This window comes from Polypterus senegalus, chromosome 5 (assembly GCF_016835505.1).
Source record: "Polypterus senegalus isolate Bchr_013 chromosome 5, ASM1683550v1, whole genome shotgun sequence".
Taxonomy (NCBI): Eukaryota; Metazoa; Chordata; class Cladistia; order Polypteriformes; family Polypteridae; genus Polypterus; species Polypterus senegalus.
The window spans coordinates 51,412,476-51,436,402 of record NC_053158.1 but is presented as its reverse complement, the minus strand read 5'-3'; the positions used below and the strand labels follow the sequence as shown (position 1 = coordinate 51,436,402).

General features: G+C 37.4%; 1 protein-coding gene across 4 annotated transcripts in view; it reads right to left on the bottom strand.

The window, feature by feature from the left end:
* c5h8orf34 (chromosome 5 C8orf34 homolog) overlaps positions 1 to 23,927 on the bottom strand; it is a 446,834-nt gene that overhangs the window by 36,357 nt on the left and 386,550 nt on the right. For 3 of the 4 annotated variants that reach the window (XM_039754615.1, XM_039754616.1, XM_039754619.1), the window contains exons 12-13: positions 17,993 to 18,501; positions 8,868 to 8,964 (exon numbers count right to left, since the gene is read on the bottom strand). In XM_039754615.1, coding sequence (XP_039610549.1) covers positions 8,868 to 8,964; positions 17,993 to 18,501 — 606 coding nt within the window. The remainder of the gene's footprint in view (positions 1 to 8,867; positions 8,965 to 17,992; positions 18,502 to 23,927) is intronic. The other variant, XM_039754617.1, reaches the window with a different exon arrangement.

Sequence of the window (23,927 nt, the reverse complement as noted above, 5' to 3'; positions counted from 1 at the left end):
GATTAGGACCCATGTGTAGCCATGCGACAGGTGATACCTCAGCACCACACTAGTTCAGATGGTTAAGGTGTAAAAGAAATAGTAAATTAGAAATAGGGGGTGATTAGAGAGCCAGAATGACCAGGCCGTAGTGGACAATTTATCCAGGACATCAGGATACACCTAGCTGTTTATGAAGGCTGCCCAGTGATCTTGAATGACCACAGAGACACAGATGCCACCAATTTAACAGCACAGGGTCCCTGTCACTGCACTGGGGCATTGGGATCCACACAAAAATCACTGAGTAAGCATACCCACCCACCCACTGGCCTCACCAACACCTATTCCTGAAGTATGGCTTCTGGCAACAGAATATAGAACTAGAATATAGAACATTTCTGTATAACTACGTACTACCATGTTCAAAAGGGCATAAAGGAATCATTGTCTCATTGGCAATCTGCTGCCTTTACACTTCTAAAAAGCTATTATTATAATGAATGTTGTTCCTTATTTCAAATTTTTCAGTATTGTGATCACTATCTCCCCAGCCAGTCCTATTTTGAGGTCTAATCCCTTTCTTCCCTGGGAAAGAAGACCCCATCAACCATTCCACAATAATTCAAGATAGGCCAGACAGCGGGGGTCTCTTTACCTGAATTGTTTTATTGAACACACACCACTTTCTCAGTCTGTAGTTGAATTGACCCTTCTCTTCATCTCCCATCTTCCCTACTGAAGGAATTTTAACCTCCCATGCTCCTTCAGTCCTTCCCTGCCCTGCCTGGTCTGGTCTCTTGGCTATTCTGGTGCCTATACTATTTTACTTTTTTATTTTTACCTCATCTCTCGGGCTGGGGTGAAATTTCTCATTTATCTTTATGCTTTGAAAATCTGTTCTAATCATTTTGCTTTTATATTTTTTTTTATTTCAATAAAAATTTATCTCAATCGAAAATACTTATTTGAAAATTTAATTGTATGACAGTGATATCATTGTAACCTTATGACAGGGTCAAAGAGTTGAGGCCTGCTATAGCTCAATACACAAATCTTAAAACATTTGAAGGTTTCTAAGAAGTCCAGCTTTATCAGTTATTTTTATTCATTACGTTTCAAATATCTTAAATCATTCTTGATTGATCTGACAAGGATAGAAAAGCAAACATTATATTAAACACTAATATTTGGCAGGAAGTCTGAAATTTCAGATGTATTAGGTTGACATCAGATTTCAAAAATGCACTTATGTTTGGCCAGTAATCCTGCCCCTAGGGACTGTGAAAAGGGTAAGGGAAGAAAATTAGCTAAGTTGTTCATTTTGAAAATATTTTTAACATTGTTTCTGAAACAAAAATAAATCATTAACTTTGTGAACTTTAGTTATTTAAATGAATATGTTTAAATGAAATCATTTGTGGAGAATTAACTTGAAATAAAATAATTTTGTCAAAAGGAAAATAAAATAGAACAAATGAAAAGAAACACTAAATCTCTGTGCCTTGAATGACATTTGTAATGTATTATTAAGTAATAGGCTCACTTCAATATATCCTGGTGACATGTGCTTGATATTTGAACCAGTAAAGCACAGAAATGGTTTAGATAGCAGCAGAAAACCTTCAAAACGAATAAATACAATTGTTAATACAATATTTTCGTTTAAAATCTGCTTGTTTGCTCACTAATAGCATAGTGTTAAGCGTCAGTCTGTTTAAAATGTAATTACTGTAACCTGTCCAGCACTGAGTTAAAAATGTAATTCCAGATCAAATCTCAAGTAAAGACTTTTGCAAAACTACAGAACTTACAAAAGTGCTCAACAACAAACAGAAAAATACAGCAGAAAGAAAATATTTACGTTACAAGGTATATAAAGTAATATAAGAGGATGCCCTAATGACGTATCCCCACACATAATAATAATCCCAGTGCACTCAAAAGTAGTCAAAAGAGTGTGTTTACTCTCACGCTTAAACAATTTATGAAAGTAAATAAAAAAACAAACACCATCTGCCTCATTGCACCAAACTGCCTCTGGTCCTGAGCTAATCAATCCAGTCAGGTGGCTGGCCCATTTACTCAACCCCACCAGTAACACCAAAGCAAAGGTCCCCAACACAGGACTTCATTTAACAGCTGTGAGTGGGCGGCCAGAGTGTGGATGAACCCCTGAGAAAACGGCTTCTTGAAAAACAAGTTAACTATACATTACTATAATATAATTTTGCTATTATATTTATCATCAATATCCTAATCAATACCGTTTACTGGAAAAGCATATATAATACAAAAAAAAAAAAAGACAGTATTGCACCATTGTAGACGTATTTTGTTGTTTGAGCTTGCAAATAAATTATTACAGGCATTGTGGTACATATACATAGTAGCTTATAGGACAGATGCATGCTATGATTCCTGCCTTGAGCAGTGTTTTTCTTTTCTTTACTTCCCACATGGATCGATTTACCTTTGTGTGGACAGGTTTGGCATGTATGGAAGATTTTTTGTAGCAAAATTAAATGCAATCTAACCAGTTACTTACTTTACAATGCACTGCATATGCAAGTGGTGCATTTAATTTTGGCATGTTTTTATCATGTCATAAATAAAAACATTAAAAGATTGATTGCTTTTCACGACGACACACAATTTTTGTATCAGTTTAAAATGCAATGCAAAAGTGTATTGCATTTTAATTCATGCCCACAGATTGTGTGCCATAACTAAATGCAAAGCACACATTTTGCAGAGTGGCTCCTACGAGTGTATTGCATTTCGTTTCAAGACCAAACATGAATCATGCCAAAAAACTTAATGTTGTCAAATGATTAACCCTTGTCTCTGAGGTAAATTCAGATAATGTCCCACCCATCAGAGCCAACTTATCACCAACTAGTGACATGGCGACACCTTATAGTATTTTACTCGGATTGCCAAAACATCAAGCCACCGAACTGATGACAAATCAAAGCTGATAATTTTCTCCTGGCCCCTCAACTCTGGTACCGGTTACAGTTAAGTGCATCCTTATAATAGAGAATGATGTTTGCTAAAGATTTTTAATGACCAGCAGAAACAAATGGCATTTGAGCACTCTGATTTAGATGATTCAGTTCATTCTTCTCAATCACATCCTTTTCCACAGTAGTACTACAGGATCTGTATAGCTGTTTGGTGCATATTTACAACAGTCAACATGTTCCTCTTCATAGCTCAAAACTGCATTGAGAAGAACCTCACATCTATTGGCTAAAACTTCACTTGTCTTTGACTCTATGAACCCCACACTTGACCCGGGCCTTCCCACACATGCATGGGCTTTTCCTGGAGCAGGACACAGACCATGCCCAATAAAGAGGCCATATCCCAGACTATCTACTCTTCAATGAAGCTCTGATTTGCTATTAGAAACACAAAGATTGTTGTACAGGCAGTCAGGCTTAAACTAACCGCTTTAAACTGTTTGTACAGTAAAAGGTAGGTATTTTTAGTAATGTAATCTGCACAATAACTTACATGAGTAATGCAGCTCTGGCCTTTAATGGAGAATATTTTTCTCAAATATGGAAAACGTTCCATGTGAAACGCTTACAATATTCGGCATTAGACTTCAGATAACAGTCAATACATTCTGTACATTTAGAAAATCCAATAAAGTGATGCAAACAATCAAAATACACTAGGAAGAGCATATCATTTAAAGTAAAGTGTCTATAAAAAGTACTTACCCCATTGAAAGTTTTCACATTTTATTGTTAATCACAATGGATTTGCCTTGGTTTTTTGACATTAATCAACAGAAAAAGATTCTTTAATGTCTAAATGAAAACAGATCTCTGCAGAGTGATCTAAATTAATTACAAATATAGCACAAAAAAGTTAATCACATTAATATTCACCCCTTTAAGTCAGTATTTAGTAGCAGCCATGACAGCCTTGAGTCTGTGTGCACAGGTGTGTATCAGTTTTGCCCATCTGGACATAGCAATTATTCCTTAATTCCTCTTTGCCAAAATAGTGAGGCTCAGTCAGGTTGCATGAGTAAACCTTCTCTCTTAAATCCAGTTAGAAATTCCCAGTTGGATTGAGATCTGGACTCTTTTGCATCCACTCCAGGATATTAAAGCTGTTTTTAAGCCATTTCTGTGTAGCTTGGACTTTATTCTTGGGATTATTGTTGTTTTGCCCCACATGTTGTAGCTGTTAGCTGTTATTTGTTGAGCTGTGCTCTCCTTTCATCTTGTCATTTATTAACACACCAGTCAGTCACTTCCCACACTCACAGTGGTGCTATAAAAGTCCATGAAACTCACGTAAAGCATATAGGTACCATAATAAACATTTGAATACAATACATCCCATGTGTCTCACATAGGCACCTCTTTATCTCTTGTTGCGGTCACGTCTGAAGCGTATCTTTAAGGTATATAAACCCCTGGGTCTGGTTAGTTGTGGTACGCAGCAATCTGAACCTCTGCCTACACGCTTCTTTTTGTCTTGATCCAACCTTGGAAATCACTCACCTTGTAAGTGTCTTTTAAAGCTTCATTGTTTAATGTATACTCTCTGCTATGTATTCCTTTGTCAATCATTCTTTATTGTCTTTGGTTGTACACCTGTATATACCTGTATGTTTCAGTTTACAACGAGGTACGTACTGTACAGTAAAAGCCTTCAAGAAAGCTCACCCCTTGTCATTTTTCTTTGGATGTGCTGAGTTGTTTAAGCTCTTTGTGGCCGTGTTGCATGGACAGTGCGGAGTGAGGCAGAAAAATTGTCACGCTGGAAAACAAATCTTTTCCCAAGGGGCAGGTTCATGCAGACGTCATCAGGTTTTCCTCCAGGACGTCTGTGTATTTTCCTGCTTTCATTTTACCCTCTACCTTCACAAGTCTTTCAATTGTCAGCTGCAGAGGACCATCTCCATGGCATGATGCTGCCACTACCATGCTTCAAGTTGGGGATGGTGTATTTTTGATAAAGTGATTAGCTTACTGCAAACATGGCGCTTAATCTGATGGCCAAAAAGTTCAAGTTTGATCTCATCAGACGATAGAACCTTCTTCCAGTTAACCTTCAGAGTCTCCTTTGTGCCTTCTGGCAAACTCCAGCTGAGATGTCATGTGCACTGACTCATTCTGAAACATTCCCATAAAGCTGTGACTAATAAAGCATCCAGGTAACAACTGTTGTGTCTTTCCAGTCTAATCCACAGTAGCTTGTGGAAGTCTCTTGGTGGCTTCCCTCACTATTCTTTTTGCACAGTCACATAGGTTTTACGGGCAGACTGCTCTTGGCAGATGTATAACTGTGCCATACTCATTATAATTCTTAAAGATTGATTTCACTGAACTCTAAGGAATACACAGTGACTTGGATATATTCTTATCTCCATCCCCTTACTTGTGATTTTAATTACCTTTTTAATGGAGTGGCTTGGAGTGTTCTTTTGGCCTTGTTGTGTATGTTAATCACAATACCGACTCACCACAAGCTGTACCTTTTACATATAGGTGCATTTACTGTATACTACAATCAATTGAAACACCCTAATAACAGACAGATGATCTTCATTCCTAAGCCAATAGGCTATATGCACGTTTTCCGGATTCCATGTCAGCCAGCTGCTTCACTTCCATTGGTGATATCAAAACAGAACAGCTATGGCCATTTTTCACCTGATCACTTCAAGACGTGTCCAGACTTATGGTAAACAACATAAGTCTCATTATTTAAATATTGTGCCAAACATCAGGAGCTAAAAAGGAGAAGGACTTCAAACTATATGTTTCAAGCTACGTCCACAACCATCCAAACTTTTTAACATGTTTGGGTACTAGCGAAGGCTAACGTTATTTGTCTATGTCAATCACGGTTACAATTTTCCTAACATATTTGTCAATCTCAGTTTCAAACAAGGATTTAGAGAAAGGAGAGGTTACGATTAGGACTTAGTGCTGCTATAGGTCAAAAATGAAAAGCCAGAAGCCTCATTGTTTGAGCGTAAGCGAAAGTTATCCTGCAGGTCCAGTAAGACTGTCATGAAACAGGTTCCTGTTCATCAAACAGAATTTCAATAATTAGCCATTAAACTTCTTTCAGGGACAGGAATATGTATGTAAGCTTAATACCTAATAACCTGAATCTGCTGGACATCTTACCATATAAAAAGGGAATGTTTCTGTCTGAGCCAGCAAAACTGTGAATGCCAAACCACTGCATCATTGTAAGGGTCTCGATTTGTTTCATCAGCTGGAGGATCTACTTTCTAAGAGACAAGTTTTTATCAATCGATCGACAACTGCTGGATCCGGAGCCGAAGTGTAGTTGTGGGTCCTAGAGGATTTTATCTTCTTCCTCCTCGCCTCGCCTTCATCAGTTGCTTTCTCCTTTCCCAAATCCCTGGTCTTGAAAGTGTAATGGAGAAATTGTTCCACTCAAACAACTCAGAAACTGCACCCTTCTTCAACAGTCACCACCCTGCCTCAGACCCTGGATCACGAAAATCTACTTTTTTTAAATGCCAGCTACAAACTCAGGAATGGGGGACTCACCATAAAGATCTCTCTCCGCATTGGTGGGAAATGTATGAAAACTAAGTTCATTTTTGTACTAAAGGTTCAGCTGTAGAGCTAAATGTATGCTGAAACTTAAAACCTCTTTTCCTTGGACATTATCACCACTAAACAAAAATCACAACTGCAGTACAGAGAATGGAATTGATTGAGCTGACTGAGATTAATACATCAGCACTACCGTGTGCATATAGCAAACTGGCTAAACCAGTGATGATTTGTGCATGTCATATTAACTCTTTCAGGGCTGATGTTAACTTTTGTCAAAAGGAGGAGATGACGACGGTAATCAACTATATATAGTTATAGTTGGACTCTTGTTGCTAGAAGGAAAGTAAGCTTCATTAGTTTGACCGAGATTTTCTGCGCTCGCTTGAGTAGTAAGGTGCAAACAAGAGCAAAAATGGCACTGACATGATGGCGAGATATCAAAGCAAATGTGTAAAGCAAAATACTCCATGGACAACGTTTTGCCTGTTATCTCTTAACTGGACTATGACTTGCCAGACTCCGATTTTGATACAAGTGATCGAAAACAAATGTGAGGTTCCATCTTGAGCTGACACACCTATGGCAAAGTTTGCCAGGGAGGACTGCCACTTAACAATGGTAAGAGGCAGACACCAGATTGCAATGCACTGCGATCATCACCGCTGCTGTGGCTGCTGCCGCTGCCCCAGCCACACAAAGACAGCCTGGCAGCAAGTCTGCCGCACGTTCGTGGCAAACTGGCACCCTCGGCATGCAGCAACAGACATTTTATGTTGATTTCTGTGTGAAACCATTGTTTTTCAGAAAAAATATTCAGCCCTCAAAGAGTTAAAGGGTGTGAATACTTATGAGATCAATTATTTTTTGTTTTTATTTGTAAATAATTTAGACCACTTTGGAGAAAACTGTTTTCAATTTGACATTAAAGAGTCTTTTTCTGTTGATAAGGGTAAAAAAGGTGAAAACAAAATTTACTGTAGCTCAGTGTTGTCCTCCTTAATAAAAATGATGTGTCTGTGTGTCTGCTTGGTTGCTAGGTCTCTGTCATCCGAACAGATGGCGCATCACAAACATTTGTAATAATAAAATGCATTGCATTCACCATTTCAATAGATGACGAATCACAAATATCAAAACTGCTTTTACAAGTTCCATACCAAATGGCATATATGTTGCATCACAAACATTTGTGGTAATGCATTATTTTACTATAAATGTTTGTGATAGATAGATAGATACTTTATTAATCCCATGGGGAAATTCACATAATCCAGCAGCAGTATACTGATACAAAGAAACAATATTAAATTAAATAGTAATAAAAATGAAAAAAAATTAAAATAAAATTAATGTTCTCATTTACTCCCCTGGGTGGTAAGAGATGCTCCATCTCTTGAAATTACAAATGCAATGCATTTCATTAGTGCATGCATTACAAAATACATTCCAAGATAAGATGAACTGCATACATTAATGCTGAGGTCTGTGTCGATTACTTAGATTTCAACCCATCTTAGACAAATAGTATAGCTAGTATAACAAAAAATGTGAAAATCTTCATGGTGGTAAATATCGTTGACAGACACTGTAAGACCTTAAGAAATTCAGCTCTCTCTTAAGAAGCTCCATCCCACCTTTGACGTTATACCTGCTCTAAACAGAAAAATAAATAATGAACAATATATTTTTTCCACTACATATTCACAGCATTATAAATTGCATCTATGCCTAACACAGTTGTAAACAACAGCAGTCCACACCTGCCTTCCATTGTTCAAGTATTTTGATGACCCTTGGCAACATAATAATTCTCCTAAAATGTGAAAACATTTTCCTTAATCTTTGTTTCCATGATGTAAACTACTTAATTTTGTGAGTAAAAATGAAAAGGAACAATTCAGACTTTAATCACATATGGAAAAATGAATTAGATTTCACTTGTGACAAGAAAATATGTTTGCAAACACCATCTAACACTGATATTGTATTAGTGAATGTTGAAAATTGATATCAGAAAAATATTAGATTTCAGATAGAGTAAGGAAACTTCACCAAGATTATCTAAGAATAAACAGAGATTTTGCGAGGTCACTAACCTTGACTGTGTTGATCACAGCACAGATAAGGAGGCTGTAATATATTTTTAGCATTTAAACTTGTTATGTGTCACTTGTAATGATATACCTATGACAGAAGTTGACATGAATTCCCTATGGAGATGAAGAACCTTCAGCATTCAACATTGTTTTCCCTTCAATCCTCATCTCCCAAAGCACAAAACTCTCTTTTGTCAACATTTTCATAACCTAAACTCACATTTTTCATGATCAGTCTGATCCACACAATCACTGTCTGTGTCACTGGGGATTAGCCAAGGCTGTCGAGCAACCTGTAGCTGATGATAGGTCTCATCCTACCAAAAAAGAATAGAAAATAAAGGAAGTAAACTTTCGCATAGAGAAGGAAGAGGTATGAAGTAGAAAGGGTTATGATATTTCTGAAAAGGAAGAAAAAAAGAAATTACAAAAATGTTAATGGAAGAATTGTTGTAAACATACATCAAAAGTAACAATCAACCTACCTTTATTTTAAATAGTACGTTAATACAATGAATGAGTACAGCTGGAGCACAGGCAGGTTAGAGTCGGGGTGGCTGAAATGGCTACGGCTTGGTTTAGAATTCAAATCCTTAATTATTAGGCCACACTGCCTGGCATTTACCCAGACAGTTCACTAAACCAAATCTTTAAATAACAGTTTAAAACAATCATTTCCTTGCTAACATACAATGGAGAAATGTAATTTCAATTAGTGCAATTCAGGTTTTCAGGTGGGACGCTATAGTATTATCACATGTACACCTGGGAGACAACTGGAGGACTTATCTAATGGTAATTCCACCCCAAGTTGAGGGTTGGTGCTGTTGCCTAATGCTTCTCCTCCTCTCTCCCTTGGAGATCTGACAACTGGTAGCACCAGCAATGTCACTTCCGGGGTTATGGTTCCTTAGAACCCCGTCTTCCGGTTTGACTTCCTATTAAGGGGTTCTGCCGCCATCTTAAACCAGTCTAATTTGTTGATGTGCTTCTGAAAAGATGTCTTGTTGACCTTTTTTGTTTTCTTTACAAAAATATATGGGGGTTTTCTCCAAGGTGCCCCAACACTTTATCTCTCTCCCGTGTTTTGTCTTACACTATAAAATGCTGAATTTTTTTAAGCTAAAGTTTATTAACTTGTTTTACATTGTTTGTCCCCAAGTTTTGTTTTGTGTTTGTATGAGTATGATAACTATAATAAATAGCCCATGGCTATCCTAAACACCACAAAGGATCCATGCTAGTAACAACAGAGGTCCTGTGTATCCCAGTATCAAAACACAGAGAATGGCATTAGGTAGGAAGAGGGAGAGAGAGAAATACGACACTTGAGGGCAGCAGACTTCCTGACCATATTGTGACCTGACATGAAAGGCAAGGGGTAGCATGACTTAATTAGACAGCATGGTAGAAATGCACTGGATCACTGGATTTTAGAGAGGATGCCAAATAGATGCTGCCTGAAAGAACTTTAAGGGTAATGAAAGATTCAGGAATGAAGGGTACTAAGATCTACTACAGGGCTGTTCCAACCCTACAAGTGATTCCAGGGCTTGGCTGAAAGTGACTCTGGGATGATGTTCAAGTTTAGCTCAAAGGAAGGGGGCTTACTGAGTTCTGGAGCTGGGAGGACACTCTGAGCAAACCCTCACCTGGCTATTAGCAGACAAAGATCTATCAAAAGTTAAAAAGAGAGAAAACATGAGACCGAGAAATGTGCAAGATGCCACAAGGACTGCTCGCCTTAATGTGAGCAAACTACCTCACACTGTGAAGATCACCATTCTATATTCATTGAAGCAACACCTGACAGACAGTGGTGGGTTATTTACCTTTGTCTGTTCGGTAACTGTTTGCTTCTTGTGATTATCCATCTCTTATTTTTGATAATTTAAGGTAATATATTTATTTAAATTTGGCCTACTTTGACATATTCTGGGCGCAGAAGGCTTCAAAGATGCCAGATTTACAAATTAACAATTTGCATGTTTTCCAAACTTGCCTTCTACATGACACAGTTCAGGGTCCTTCCTCTTCTCCATTCCCTTTCACCTCCTCATTCTGCAAGTTTAGCATTCTTTATTTTGTTCTTTCTAGCTTCAAAATTTATTGTAGATTTGTTTGGGTTTTTGGAATTGCCCCCTTTGCACAATAAGCAAGCACATATTTGGGGAATGTTTCTTTCAGTGTTAAGATAGATAGATAGATAGATAGATAGATAGATAGATAGATAGATACTTTATTAATCCCAAGGGGAAATTCACATAATCCAGCAGCAGTATACTGATACAAAGAAACAATATTAAATTAAATAATAATAAAAATGAAAAGAATTAAAATAAAATTAATGTTCGCATTTACTCCCCCAGGTGGAATTGAAGAGTCGCATAGTGTGGGGGAAGAACGATCTCCTCAGTCTGTCAGTGGAGCAGGACATTGACAAAAGTCTGTCACTGAAGCTACTCCTCTGCCTGGAGATGATCCTGTTAAGTGGATGCAGTGGATTATTCATGATTGAATTAGGATCTTTTCAAATTAAATTGAAATATTTTTTCTACCAGTTATTAGAGGTTTTTTGTTTGGCTCTGATATTTGGATTTGATCTTGAATTTAATTTGTAAGGAATTGATTTTTTTCCTAGTTCTGTTAGTTTCCATTATTCTTTATGTGCTTCATTTTCACAACTTTTTCTAAAAGTAATTTAAAGTACATTTGTTAAGTAATTTTGTGTTTAATTTGAGGTTTCCTTGTATTTGGGTGTTTATACTAATCTGTTATACAATTAATCTCATTAAATTTCATATGTGTAGGAGTATTTATTATGTTTGCCTCTCTGCCTACCATCACATCAAAAGACATTACTGTAATTGTATCTGTTTTCATATTTTGAAACTGTTCAAACTGCAAATTTTTAAATATTTGGTAAGTTTATTTAGGAATTCTTGCTTAAAATTGAGTTCTGTCAAAAAGTAAATTCATTAGCAAATAACACATTGAATGATTGATACTCATGTCTAACAGTTTACCAAAAAACTTAAGAAGATAATTGTCATACAGGAAAACTGTAGTCAATCATAAAGATTCAGAAAGACATTCTTGGTGGCTCTCGATGTCATAAAACCTCAGGGACATCACATCTTTAATGACCTTTTTGCATTACGGGAAAACTGTTAAGGACTCAAGTGCACATCAGACATGATTTTAGTTATGAGTTGATTGAATATTTTCATAATGACAGATGTCAAAATGGGGGAAATGGTCAGTGGGTGCTGAGTAGATACCAAGTAGATACCAGGTGAAAAATATTCTAGTGGTCATCTTTAAGCCGTTTGAACCTTTTTGCCTGCTCAATTGAGTGATTAAACAATGAAAATAGGGATAATGTGACTAGCACAGGCCTTTAGTATCCTTTTAGAAATATTCTGCATTTTAGCCTTTTGTTTCAATAACTGTTTTTAAAAATAATAAGTTGAGGTCAAACAACACTACTACAATTCAACTGGTTTTGATGGAGCAGGCACACACATACGTTATGTCAGCCATGGAGATCATCTAAAACAATCGTCCTGTGTGTCCTCTTTTATTGCTTAAGCCCCAATAACAAGACATGTCAAGACAAACTCTGCTGTCCAGGACATGTCTAAGACCACCACTAGTCGAGATCACGACCAAGATCAAATGATAGCAAGACCAGGTTAAAACTGAGGCAGAAAAAAAATGGAGTCGTCTTCAAGACAAAGTGTAAGAGCCAATCTTAGAAATAAAAGTATTTGCTTTATTTATTTAGAACAGGAGTTTCCCACAACTACATAGATAATGGATAATTCTGATTAACACCAAAAGCTAACTTGTAATGGAATTTCCTTATTGCTCATCTTTGTCAGAACTGCAATAATATAATTTTGGTCAGTCTGTAGTTAGCTAGAAACACAACTGTTTAATTTGTGTTGATTTCAATGGGGTAACGACGGCATATTGATGTTTGACGTAGGAACATAGGACTGTATATTGAGAACTTATAAGAGAAAACGCAAAGCAAACAATGAGATTTATACGCCTTGAACAGAAACATCTCATATAAGAATATTTCTTTTGTATTACCAATTTTTCTCTTTATTTTTGTGTAAACTGTTTTTCTTTGAATTTTTACTAAAATATTTAAAAAGGAAGCACTTGAACTATGGAATTATTTACATGCATACGCGTCAACAAGTCACACTCATTGCCTGAGCCCCATGAGGAAGCAAAAACTGTACAATTTTTGGAAACCAGATGAACGCAGCTACATCAATTTTTAACTAGAATTAAACCAGTTACGGCCTGAATGGCTAATTACAGAACAGGGAAAGATCAATATAAACCATAATGCTTATTTAAAGTAATAAGAAATACTCTACAAAAGCTACTTAATGCACCCTGCCCATGTTAGCATATTAAGCAGATCGGACTACGAGAGCAGTCTTCTAACAATCAGAAACTGGTACAGTTGAAATCTGAACAGTTGAATAAATCAGACAAAGACGTGAACCAAAAATCCAAGCCTCAAGCTGGTGCCAAGTCATATCTGAATTGTCGCTAATGTTTATATGAATACTTTTGTCTGCAACAAGCCTTTTCTTGTTTTCATAAAGATAAGATGCAATGCTGCACATGCAGTGATTTCTTCTGGCTAACAACAGCACCCATTACAATTTTATTCCCTTGGATTTGCTCTTTATCGTATAAAAGAAAAATTAAGCCTCAAAATCTGCTGAATATTTAGAAAGTAATATCCATCTATCCATCCACTTTCCATCCCGCTGAATCCGAACACAGGGTCACGGGGGTATGCTGGAGCCAATCCCAACCAATACAAGGCACAAGGCAAGAACCAATCCTGGGCAGGGCGCCAACCCACCGCAGATAAAGTAACATCAGCTCTATTAATCCTAAAGACTAGTAATAAATAACTATGCACAAACACTAACAAGTGCAACATTAGAATATGGATCTTCTAATCTTCAAATAGACACAAAAATATTTTCAAGTATAAAACAGAACAATTCATTTTCGAAAATGTTTTCAACAAAATATTCTCCTGATCCAAAAAAAATTGTAAACTTAATATTTCCAGTTGTCTAGGAATTCCCAGGAAGACCTGCATGTAGCTGATGGCGAGTGTGGAAGAAGTGTTCAGTGGTGCTGCTCAAAGTCTGACGAGACTTGTTTCAAGCCGCAGCCCAGGCACTGCCTGCATGGAGTTTACAGGTTCTCTTTGTGCCTTCCGTGATTTTCTTCATTATTCTTCCTTATGCTGAAGACGTACAGGTTAGTACTATAAGTTATCCTGGGATGAATGGGTGCGTCTGTTTATTTGATGACATGGCATCAGTCCTACCTTCTGCCCAATGCTTCCAGGAAGGGCAGCAGCCCCCGTGACCCTTAAATGAATTGCAAATGGATGAATAATATGATGTCATGAATTAACATGATGTTGTAATAAGATTCAGAGTTTTTGCCAATAAAAATGATGCCCCAATAAAGAGCCCAACAGAGCGAAAAATCCTCTCCAAGTACATTAAATGCGCTGTAATGCTGTTCATCTGCTTTTAATCAGAAATGTGTGCTTCTGCCTCTTCTCTGCACCCTGGCTGGCACGTACTGAAGTTTTACTGGCGCTAAGATTTCAATCGAGCACGATGGTGGGCGCTACTTGCGCTGTAAGCTGTGATTAGCTTGAGACTGCAGAAAGTACAGATGCTTTCACTAAAATGTCTTCTTCAAAACACAAAGCCGTGTCGTGTCTGGCAAGAACTTATTGAAGGATGTAGCCAAATTAAGACCATACTATTCATTATAGACTAGCTAACTGGAGGATTTACAAGAGTTTTAATGGGCGGGCTGATGTATGTATATATATTTTAATTTTCATATGATTTAGTATAAAAGAAAATGTTTGTCAAGTGCCCAAAACTCTACCTAACTTATTAAATTCATCTGTTAATAAGCAATTCAACAAATGGTTACAAGGGGATGAAATTTCAATTAAAAAAAAATTCACCCTGATCATCTACTACATCTAAGCAAGCAGCAACATAAGATTATAATTCAAAATGATTGGTAACAACTGCAAAAGATGCTGCTGACGTCACCCAAGGTAATCAATGCAGTTGTTTTCCAGTAAGTGCACTTGAATTTATTTTCTGTATGGTTTTATTTAACCTGCTGTAAAAAGATCCAACCTCATCTCCCTTCTATTCTGGTTTGTGGTTCTCGGACTATTTAAACATTTGGAATGTATATTAGATCTTGTTTCCAACTTGTTGCAGGCAGCTCATTTTTGTGCCAGCCACACTGTAGATTTTAGATGTGTGTCTGTAAAACTCTGAAGTGAAGAAAGTCTCACAAAACAGTGAAAAAGATGGTCTGTGAGTCTCACTGGCAACTGAACAGTCTGATGCACATAAAAACTGCATCTTTCAGTAGATCCCCTTTAACCTTCTTTGGCATTCTCCACCACTTCACTTATCATTATATATAGCCAATTCCTTGTTTTTTTTTTATTTTTGTTTGGAACTTATTTCTTTTGTTCACTCTTATTTTCTTAAGAATAAGGATTACTTATGAACACTTAGAAATCACTTCAGTTGTTTTTTTAATCTGGTATTTCCTGACTCAACGGTATGAGAAAACCCCTAGCATTATATATCATACAACTCGTCTTGATATCTAATCATGCAAGACATCAAGCCTTTTGGGGTTACCCCCTATTTTTGGCCCTATAGACCTCAAAACTCCTCAATTTTAGGCCATTGTTGGAGCAGAGCAATTTGAATCTATAGAACAAATGATTAGACTTGAAGTTGTGCATGATACATCAACAGATTCCAGGGGTTCACCCCCAACAGAATATGAGGGGTCAAAGTTACTGCTTTTCATAAAACGTCAAAATACCCATATGTGTATGGAGCAGTATGAAGTATGAAGCAGTTTTAGCAAAAGACATTTAATTAATTCATCTATATTTGAATTACAAAAAAATAATAACTATTTTGTCAATTTATATGAAGTTACTGGCACACCTGATGTAGCCTACACAGACAAAACATTGCGTCTCTACCCTTCTATTATTCATTTTTTACTTTCTCGTATACAAAGTATAGGGAAAGTATTGTAATCGTCCAAAAATTCAATCTCGAGATTTTGATGAATCTCGATGTTTTAGACCTCCCCAAGTCTGAAAATACAATTTTTGGAATTATGTCTGTGTGTGTGTGTTGTGGCAGATGGCTGGGGATCCTACCCAGCCAGGAAGCTTGGACGGACCATGAGAGGGACAATACCTCTCCCTGGGCCACAAAAAGGCAGCCACCCTGGTCTGCAGGAGCCCTAGAATACAGCACTTTCGCCACAACCCGGAAGTGCTGCCAGAAGTAATTGCAGGTACACCTGGAGTGCTTCCAGGTGCTCATACGGCACTTCCGCCACCCCAGGAAGTGCCGTCGGAAGACTATGAGGAAGCACCTGGAGCACATCCGGGGCACTATAAAAAGGGGCCGCCTCACTCCATTAGACAAGCCGGAAGTCGGGAGGAAGGAGATGCAGCTTGTGAGGAGGTGAGAGAAGAGAGACAGAAGAGAGACTATTGGGGTTTATGCACTACATTGTGGGTGCAAACATGTTTAAAAGAAATAAACGTGTGTGTTTCTGGATGTTTGGTGTCTGTCTGTCTGTGCCCAGGGGCTGTCTTTCCAACAGTGTGTATGTAAACACAATAACTTGGGTACGTTTTCACTTAGGTCAACCAAATTTTATATACAAGTATTAGTTACAAAACATAGATTTCTATCAACGTTTGAGCTATTTCTGCTAACCAGAAGTGGTACTTTTTTATTCATGAAGCTGCACAGTCTGATTTATTCAACTTTACTTTTGCAATAATTGTTCAATACATTATTAATTTGATTTGATTTGTTGATGATGGTCATTTAATGTACATAATATAAAAATATAATCATTGTGTTGTTGTTTACTACAGCTGCATTCACTATTTTTAATTTTCCCTTGGTAGCAATAACATGCAAATGACAAAGGAACTAGCAGTTCTCCTTCTAACTTGCTTTCATTCACACCAGTCAGCTCATCGCAAGGTGAACACAAGCACACGCATACACTAACGTCATTGTAGCTTCACTAAATCCCCAAACCTTCATGTCTTTGAATGGAAAACTGAGCACACTGTGGAAACCCACCAAGAAAACATGCAAACTCCAGACAGGGAACACCAGCGACGTGACTCCCTGCAAGACAGCAGCACTACCATTCTACCCCCGTGTCACACCCATGTGTAATTATTAACAGTATTCATTATTTAAACAAAGTTAACGATTTATCTGTAAAATGTAACATACAAATTTTAACGCATGTCTTCATTAAAGTGATATCAAGTATAAATCTAAGAATTCCAAATGTGCAGACAGCTGGAATATTATAAATTTAATGTGTTCTGTACGGCGATCTATTGCTGCTTGCTGCTGCTGTCAGGTCAGGAGGAAGCCCCAGAAGCACCTAATTGATTAACAACTGGGTCGGTTTTAAGATGATGTTTACGACAGTGTACTTTAATGATAAAGTAAACTACGAGGTTAAAGTGGACATTTCAAGTTTAAGGCCAAAATTTCCACATTAATCAAAAAAAATAAACATTTTCATTATGTCCTTATTTTTTTTTCTATGTGGCTCAAATACGCTGCTGTACATTCTGATAGTATTGTGAAGGTGCGAAAAAAAAAAGACAGCACAGAAGACGTGAGATTTTTAAAATGTATTGCGTCATTACTTTGGGGAAAATGAGACACTTGAATATAAAATCAACACGAATATATTTGTATATCGGCATTTTGCTTCCCCACATCGAACCATTCATTAAATATCGATACAGCCACATCGTTCCTGGAGGATCCCCAAAGCAGCTTGAGTAGCAAGAAATTCAGGGTTTGAATGTGGTTATGACAATATTCCAGAAGATGACATGACTGTATTTGGATAAATGTGTATTGTTGCACATGAATAAATGTAAGATATCCCCTGAAAATAAGCCCTAGTGTATCTTCTGGAGCAAAAATTAATATAAGATCCAGTCTTATTTTCAGGGAAACAAGCTAATATAACTATTTAACAATGGGAACACATAAAACATTTTTTTAGAAAGAACTGTGTAATTGTACAGTTCATAATAAATAAATAATTGGAGAAAGCCATTTCACTTTTTTTACAATTCAATACATACCTACAACATGGTTTAACACAATTGTATTATGAAATGTACTTCTTTGGGTTAACATATTGCAATAACATATGACTTACCTCTGTGTTTCTTGGAATGGCAGAATCAGTGAGGTTTTCTAAAGTTATCTGCCCAGCGGTGATTCCAGTTGGAGTAAGCAATGGTCTCCCAACTTGGCTCGAAGGAGTGATTGGCCGACTTCTTTGATTGCCAATGGTTTCTTCCTTGTTGACTTGGTTAGATGTCACAAGAGATCGTGGTAGCAAACTGTTTGGAGTAACAGGCCTACTTGTTGGAGCAGATGGCGTTCTTGGTCTGCTGGACTGGGTACTTGGAGTTTGAGGTCTACTGTTATGGTTACTTGGTGTTTGTGGTCTGCTATTGCCTAAAGAAGTTGGTTTGCTTCCTTGGAGCTGGAGCAGAGTGCTTTTACAAGCAAGGCTTCCTGGTGTCTGAGGTTTGGAGTTCAGATCTGGCAATGTCTGAAGGCTACCTTGAAGGTTTGGTGCTAAGAGTAATGTGCCATGAGGACTGTTTGGACTTCGATTCAGGACAGCTTCAGCCTTTTTGTGCATTTCTTTTTCAACTTCTGTAAATAGAGAAAATGAAGGTAATCACCAGAATTTACTTTTAAACAGAGCACTTTCAATAACTAGCCAGAGCCATATAAACTTTTACATAATATTATTTACATATCACAGCACACAAACACACACACACGCACAAATATGTATATGTACACACAGTTGCAATATACAGTAAAAAATATATTTTTGCATAAAATATTTTGCAGTTAACATTCAATAAACAAGATGTAAGAAAAATATGGACCAATCACAATTTTTTACAGATTCAGACACCTGTATAAAGGTTAAAAATAAATGATAAGTAAGTTGCTTTATTAACTTGTTTTCTTAACTTTTAAGAAATATCATTATGTCTGTGTTGCATTTGGTGGCATTTTGACAGATTGGCAGTGTGTATAATTTTCCAGCTACAGTATAAAGATTCACTACAACTGATGGTCTACACTATCATTTGCATGTGGTTGTATATTGCCATAGCACAAGCATGACCTGTCTATATCAACACAGCGGCTCTTTGGATGCCTCCAGACACACCTTTGGCCCAGGGCCTCATAAGACCATGACTCGTTCCTATTCATAGAGTCACATACTACTGGCATGAAAGATGTTTGGAAAGCTCACTACTTCTAATAAGAGGGACATGTTTAGTCTCCTCCTGCCCTGTGCCCTTCATGTGATATATAAATGTCACACTGCCAGAGAACAAATTCCTCTCTGCTGTTATAAATCCTGATGTAATGTAAGATTATTTTGGTATGTATTTTATATTTTTTCAGCTTTTTGTTCTTGCAGTTTTTATATTTATTCATATTTTATATTCTACTCATCATTTTTTTGTTAATGTCACTTGTTGTGAGGGATGTTTTGCTATTACTTGACTGCTGTGAAATGTGCAACAGTTTGTGATGGGAACAGTGCCATTTTATTTAAGGATGAGGGGGTTATTGCTGCTTCTCATTTGAATTTAAATAACAATAAAGGAAAGATTGACCAGAAAAACAGATAAATAAATAAATAATTCAGGTTTTGGTTTTACTTTGCTTTGGCCTACTCATAACAGTTCACCTGATCATGTGACCAATATTTTATTTAAAATTTCTAGCTTTTATTTCATGATTCAAAACCTGTGCCACTCAGCTTTCCATCAGCATTTACTGGTGTATATAACAAGACATTTTCACTAATCACTAAGTTTTATCTTCCAAGTGTGCTTCTGGTTACTTCATGGATGTCCTGACAGGATACAAGCAGAGAGGATACAAGCTACCAGCTGTGTTGTTGTAAATGGAATGAAAAACCTATGTCTTCAAGCACATGTGAATAATGAAGATAACATTAATTAATGAGAAATTTAGGATGATTGGGTACAATGAGGGCGGCACGGTGGCGCAGTGGTAGCGCTGCTGCCTCGCAGTTAGGAGACCTGGGTTCGCTTCCCGGGTCCTCCCTGCGTGGAGTTTGCATGTTCTCCCCGTGTCTGCGTGGGTTTCCTCCCACAATCCAAAGATATGCAGGTTAGGTGGATTGGCGATTCTAAATTGGCCCTAGTGTGTGCTTGGTGTGTGGGTGTGTTTGTGTGTGTCCTGCGGTGGGTTGGCACCCTGCCCAGGATTGGTTCCTGCCTTGTGCCCTGTGTTGGCTGGGATTGGCTCCAGCAGACCCCCGTGACCCTGTATTCGGATTCAGCGGGTTAGAAAATGGATGGATGGGTACAATGACCCTACGCACTTCAAAAGATGCCAAGGATCTTTAATGAGCAAAGAGAATCTGGACCTCGGTTGTATGTCTCATCTAAAGGACATCACCATTTTTGCCTGAGGGGAGCAACTGCCATCCTTTTCTTCAGATCACTATATTGGCTCTCCATAGCAACACCCTTGGCATGGAAAATGGACATATTTGGCAAGTTTTAAAGTTTTTCGTCCATGCCCCATACCCTTCATTGTAAGGTGCCAGAGTGAGGAAGATATATGTTTTTTTTTAATTTATAGAAAGTGCTTTACTTAAGAATACAGTTTTGCATGGTAAATTCATATATGTGTGAAAAAATAACTTCAAAAATTCCAAACTCATCCTTTACGTGATGCTTGCCTACAAAGTAGTCAATGGGTCAACACCCATGCTCCTTCTCGATGACTCAGTTCTGCTGGTGATGCGACTTCTGCGTGGCTTCAAATCTTAATCCAGAATCTTTTTATATGCAGCTCCAAGCTATTGAACACGTTGCCCACCTCCATTCGAACGTCTCTCGCAATGTGATTAAAAAGCATATGAAGACTCTTGTTTGGAGAGTTTCTTTCTAATTAATATTGGCTTTGTTAGATCTTTTCTAAACAAGAAAGTATAAATGTGTTGAACTTTGTTCTGACCTCTTCATTTGAGATAATCAATTTTGTTCTCTTGTTCTGTAATACTTGTTTCCATAAGTACCACAGACTGATATTTACTTGCTTATGTTGACCTCTTTTCTAACTCACTTTGGATAAATATGTCTGCTTAACAGATAAGTTTTTGGATATTTATGAAAAAAGGTCTGTATTTTTGGTTAGTGAATTTAGTTATGTTAATTTAATCTCCTGAACTTTACCTAGTCTTTTGACCTCAGAATTATCTCTGGTGTTTTGTTTTTGGTGTTAGAATCTTGGCCCTCAATTACGCAGATCCTCGGCTCAGATTTCTTGACTATGAATTTGTCCGATCTCTTAAACTTTTCATCTCCTGCTCCTTTTCTTTTTATTCCTTTTAGTGTGAATTTTGTCGTTCACAGAGTGCTCACTACACAAAGGGTGCTCCTCTCACCTACTTGAACATACAAAAGAAGCAGTAGGCCCTTCTTCAAAAATTTGTTCTGGCCGCTCTATATGGAAAAGCATATGACTACTTACATGAAAACAAAAAAAGAAAAGAATTCTGTTCAGAATGTATCAGTAATGCAAATAAGCCACCTGCTTCTCATACTCAAACAGCTGTTTTAGAAGCTGTTTTTTTTTTGTTTTGTTTTTCAGATGTTTTGCTACAGGTCATGTAACTGGAGATTGAAAAATATGACTATCAAATAGAGATAGTGATACTTTTGCTGAACAACAGCTGCAGTGTTATCTGGGTAATGTAATGCCATAAAGATGATTAATAGTTTGGTATTACTACAAAAATAGTGAGGATGCTAGCTGTTAGGCCTTCTAGCAGAACAGTTGCTTATCAAATGTGACATTACACAAGTCCTTTTTTGTAACTAAACAACCGTATATTGGTCTTTATTTTTAGATCCAAGGTTGAGTTGAGTATGTGTGGTCTCCAGCTGGTGCTCTACTTTCTTCATGTAGCCCAAAGCCTGGTGCAAGGTAATGCTTATAAACTGATTCTAAATGTTTGTGTACAATACCATCTCTGCTAAAGTGAGACCACACTAATTTCTGCTACTAATCTTGCATGGCATGTAAAATTGATATTTATGCAGATAACAGAGTTATTCAATATTCCTAACTGTTAGGCTGCCTGAGGTGAGACCTTCACATATGACAATGGATTCCAAGGATACCAATATACAGAACTGTTGCCAATAATTTAATCATTAATTAAAGTCCCATTTATCTGAACAACACAGCAGCATCAATCTATGAACAATAATTTAGAAATTAGTTTGTCGATGATTTTTCTGCTCTTGATTATCCATTTCTCTGTGGTAGAAAAAGTTTTGGGGTGTGTTTCATTGTGTCACCTCATTTATTGATTTTAATGGTTTTAGCACAACCACCTTTAATTCATGCTGGTGCGAAGTGCGCTGGTTTAATTGTTTAATTGATAGTTACCATGGAACGGCACACAATAGTCAGCGGGCGCTGGCCATGGTTCAAATTAAATAAAAGAGAGTAGGTTAGTGCAGGAAGAGGAGTTGTCTTTGTAGCAAGAACAAAGTTTTGTTTGTTAAGAGAGAGCTATCATTTGTGGGAGAGGTATCTGGACAAATGATGGGAAGGACAGCATAAGCCATGCTGACAACCAACACAGAACTTGACTTAGGGCTGCGTGGAGGTTCTGGGCTTTGGCAGTGAGCAGTGGAGCAGATGGGACAGGGAGAGAGGAAGGGCAGGATTCTCAAAACACAGCGGCATCTGTTGAAATACAATGCGCCCTTAGAGCTGCGGATAACTGGTGGTAGTGGTGGTGGCACTTTGGGTCAGTGTGCTGGATCGAGATGCGACGGGCTCACTGTTGAGTATCCCATTGTCCTGATGAGGACACAGAAAAAGAGAGAAGAGGAGCCACTTAAAGTTTTTACTTTTCCACCTTTTGGGATTTTACCTTTATGTATTGGACTTACGCAATTATTTATTTGCATCCGAAGGATACAGTTTGTTTTTATTATGAATTCTGCACTTTGAACATTTTTTTCCTCTCTTAAATATTGCTTAGAACAATATATTACATTGGAATTTGTGCTACCTTTTCTTTACCGCCTTCTGTGTGGGTTCTTCACAGTTACACAGTATGTTTCCTGAATGTAACGATTCATTTTATATGGTGTTGCAACATTATTTTGTTTTACAATTGGGTGCCACCAGGTTCTTATTCTTATTAACAGCACATGGTCCCTGGTTACCAAGAACGTTGTGTATCATGACACCACACCTTGTGTCATCAGAGCAACTGTTTAAATCTGGTGCAAACATTCATCCAGTACCTGTGATTGGGATAAAAACTCTATCAAAAGAAACGCGTATTCTGTCTCTACTTTCTGATTTCTGATTCTACTGGTACTGACACTGACTTTGATTTCTGGTTTACAGTTAGACTTTGGTGTTTAGTCTTTTAAGCTTTGAATCATTTCTGATTTGACAGACATTTCGTCTCCTGGTCCTCTTCCTGCCTTCAGGCATATAAGGCATGGATTTGATGGAATTAATTTATGAAACTATTTGCTTTGACTATGTATTGTTTTCCACATTCTTTGCACTTTATTTCTTTATTTAAAATAAAAACTGATATTCTTTTAACTCACAAGTCTTGTTTCTCTGCTCACTTGCCCTGGTCCATCCTCAATTCATTACTATCGCTGTCCCTGATAAAGGAAGATGCCGATGGCTGCTGGGTTGTCACAATTTCACACAACAGATTTAGACCACAAAGATGTACTGTAAATACCAAAAATATTTTGAAAAACAACCACCCCAAAGAAATGGAATTTACTTCCCTATTGTGGCGTTACTTTTCATTTTAAGCATCTGTAAGAGCAGAAAATCAGATGCAGCTTTCTGTCTTTGAGTATGAGACTAGGCACTGAAAGTCTAGCATTGACATATAAAAATATTTTAGCAATCAGAGGCCAATCAGCCTGTATTATTGTACACTATTCATGAATAAAACAAGTTGCAGGCCTTGTTCTACTCTTTCTCCTTAATCAAATCCAATTGCATTACTTACTAGTTTT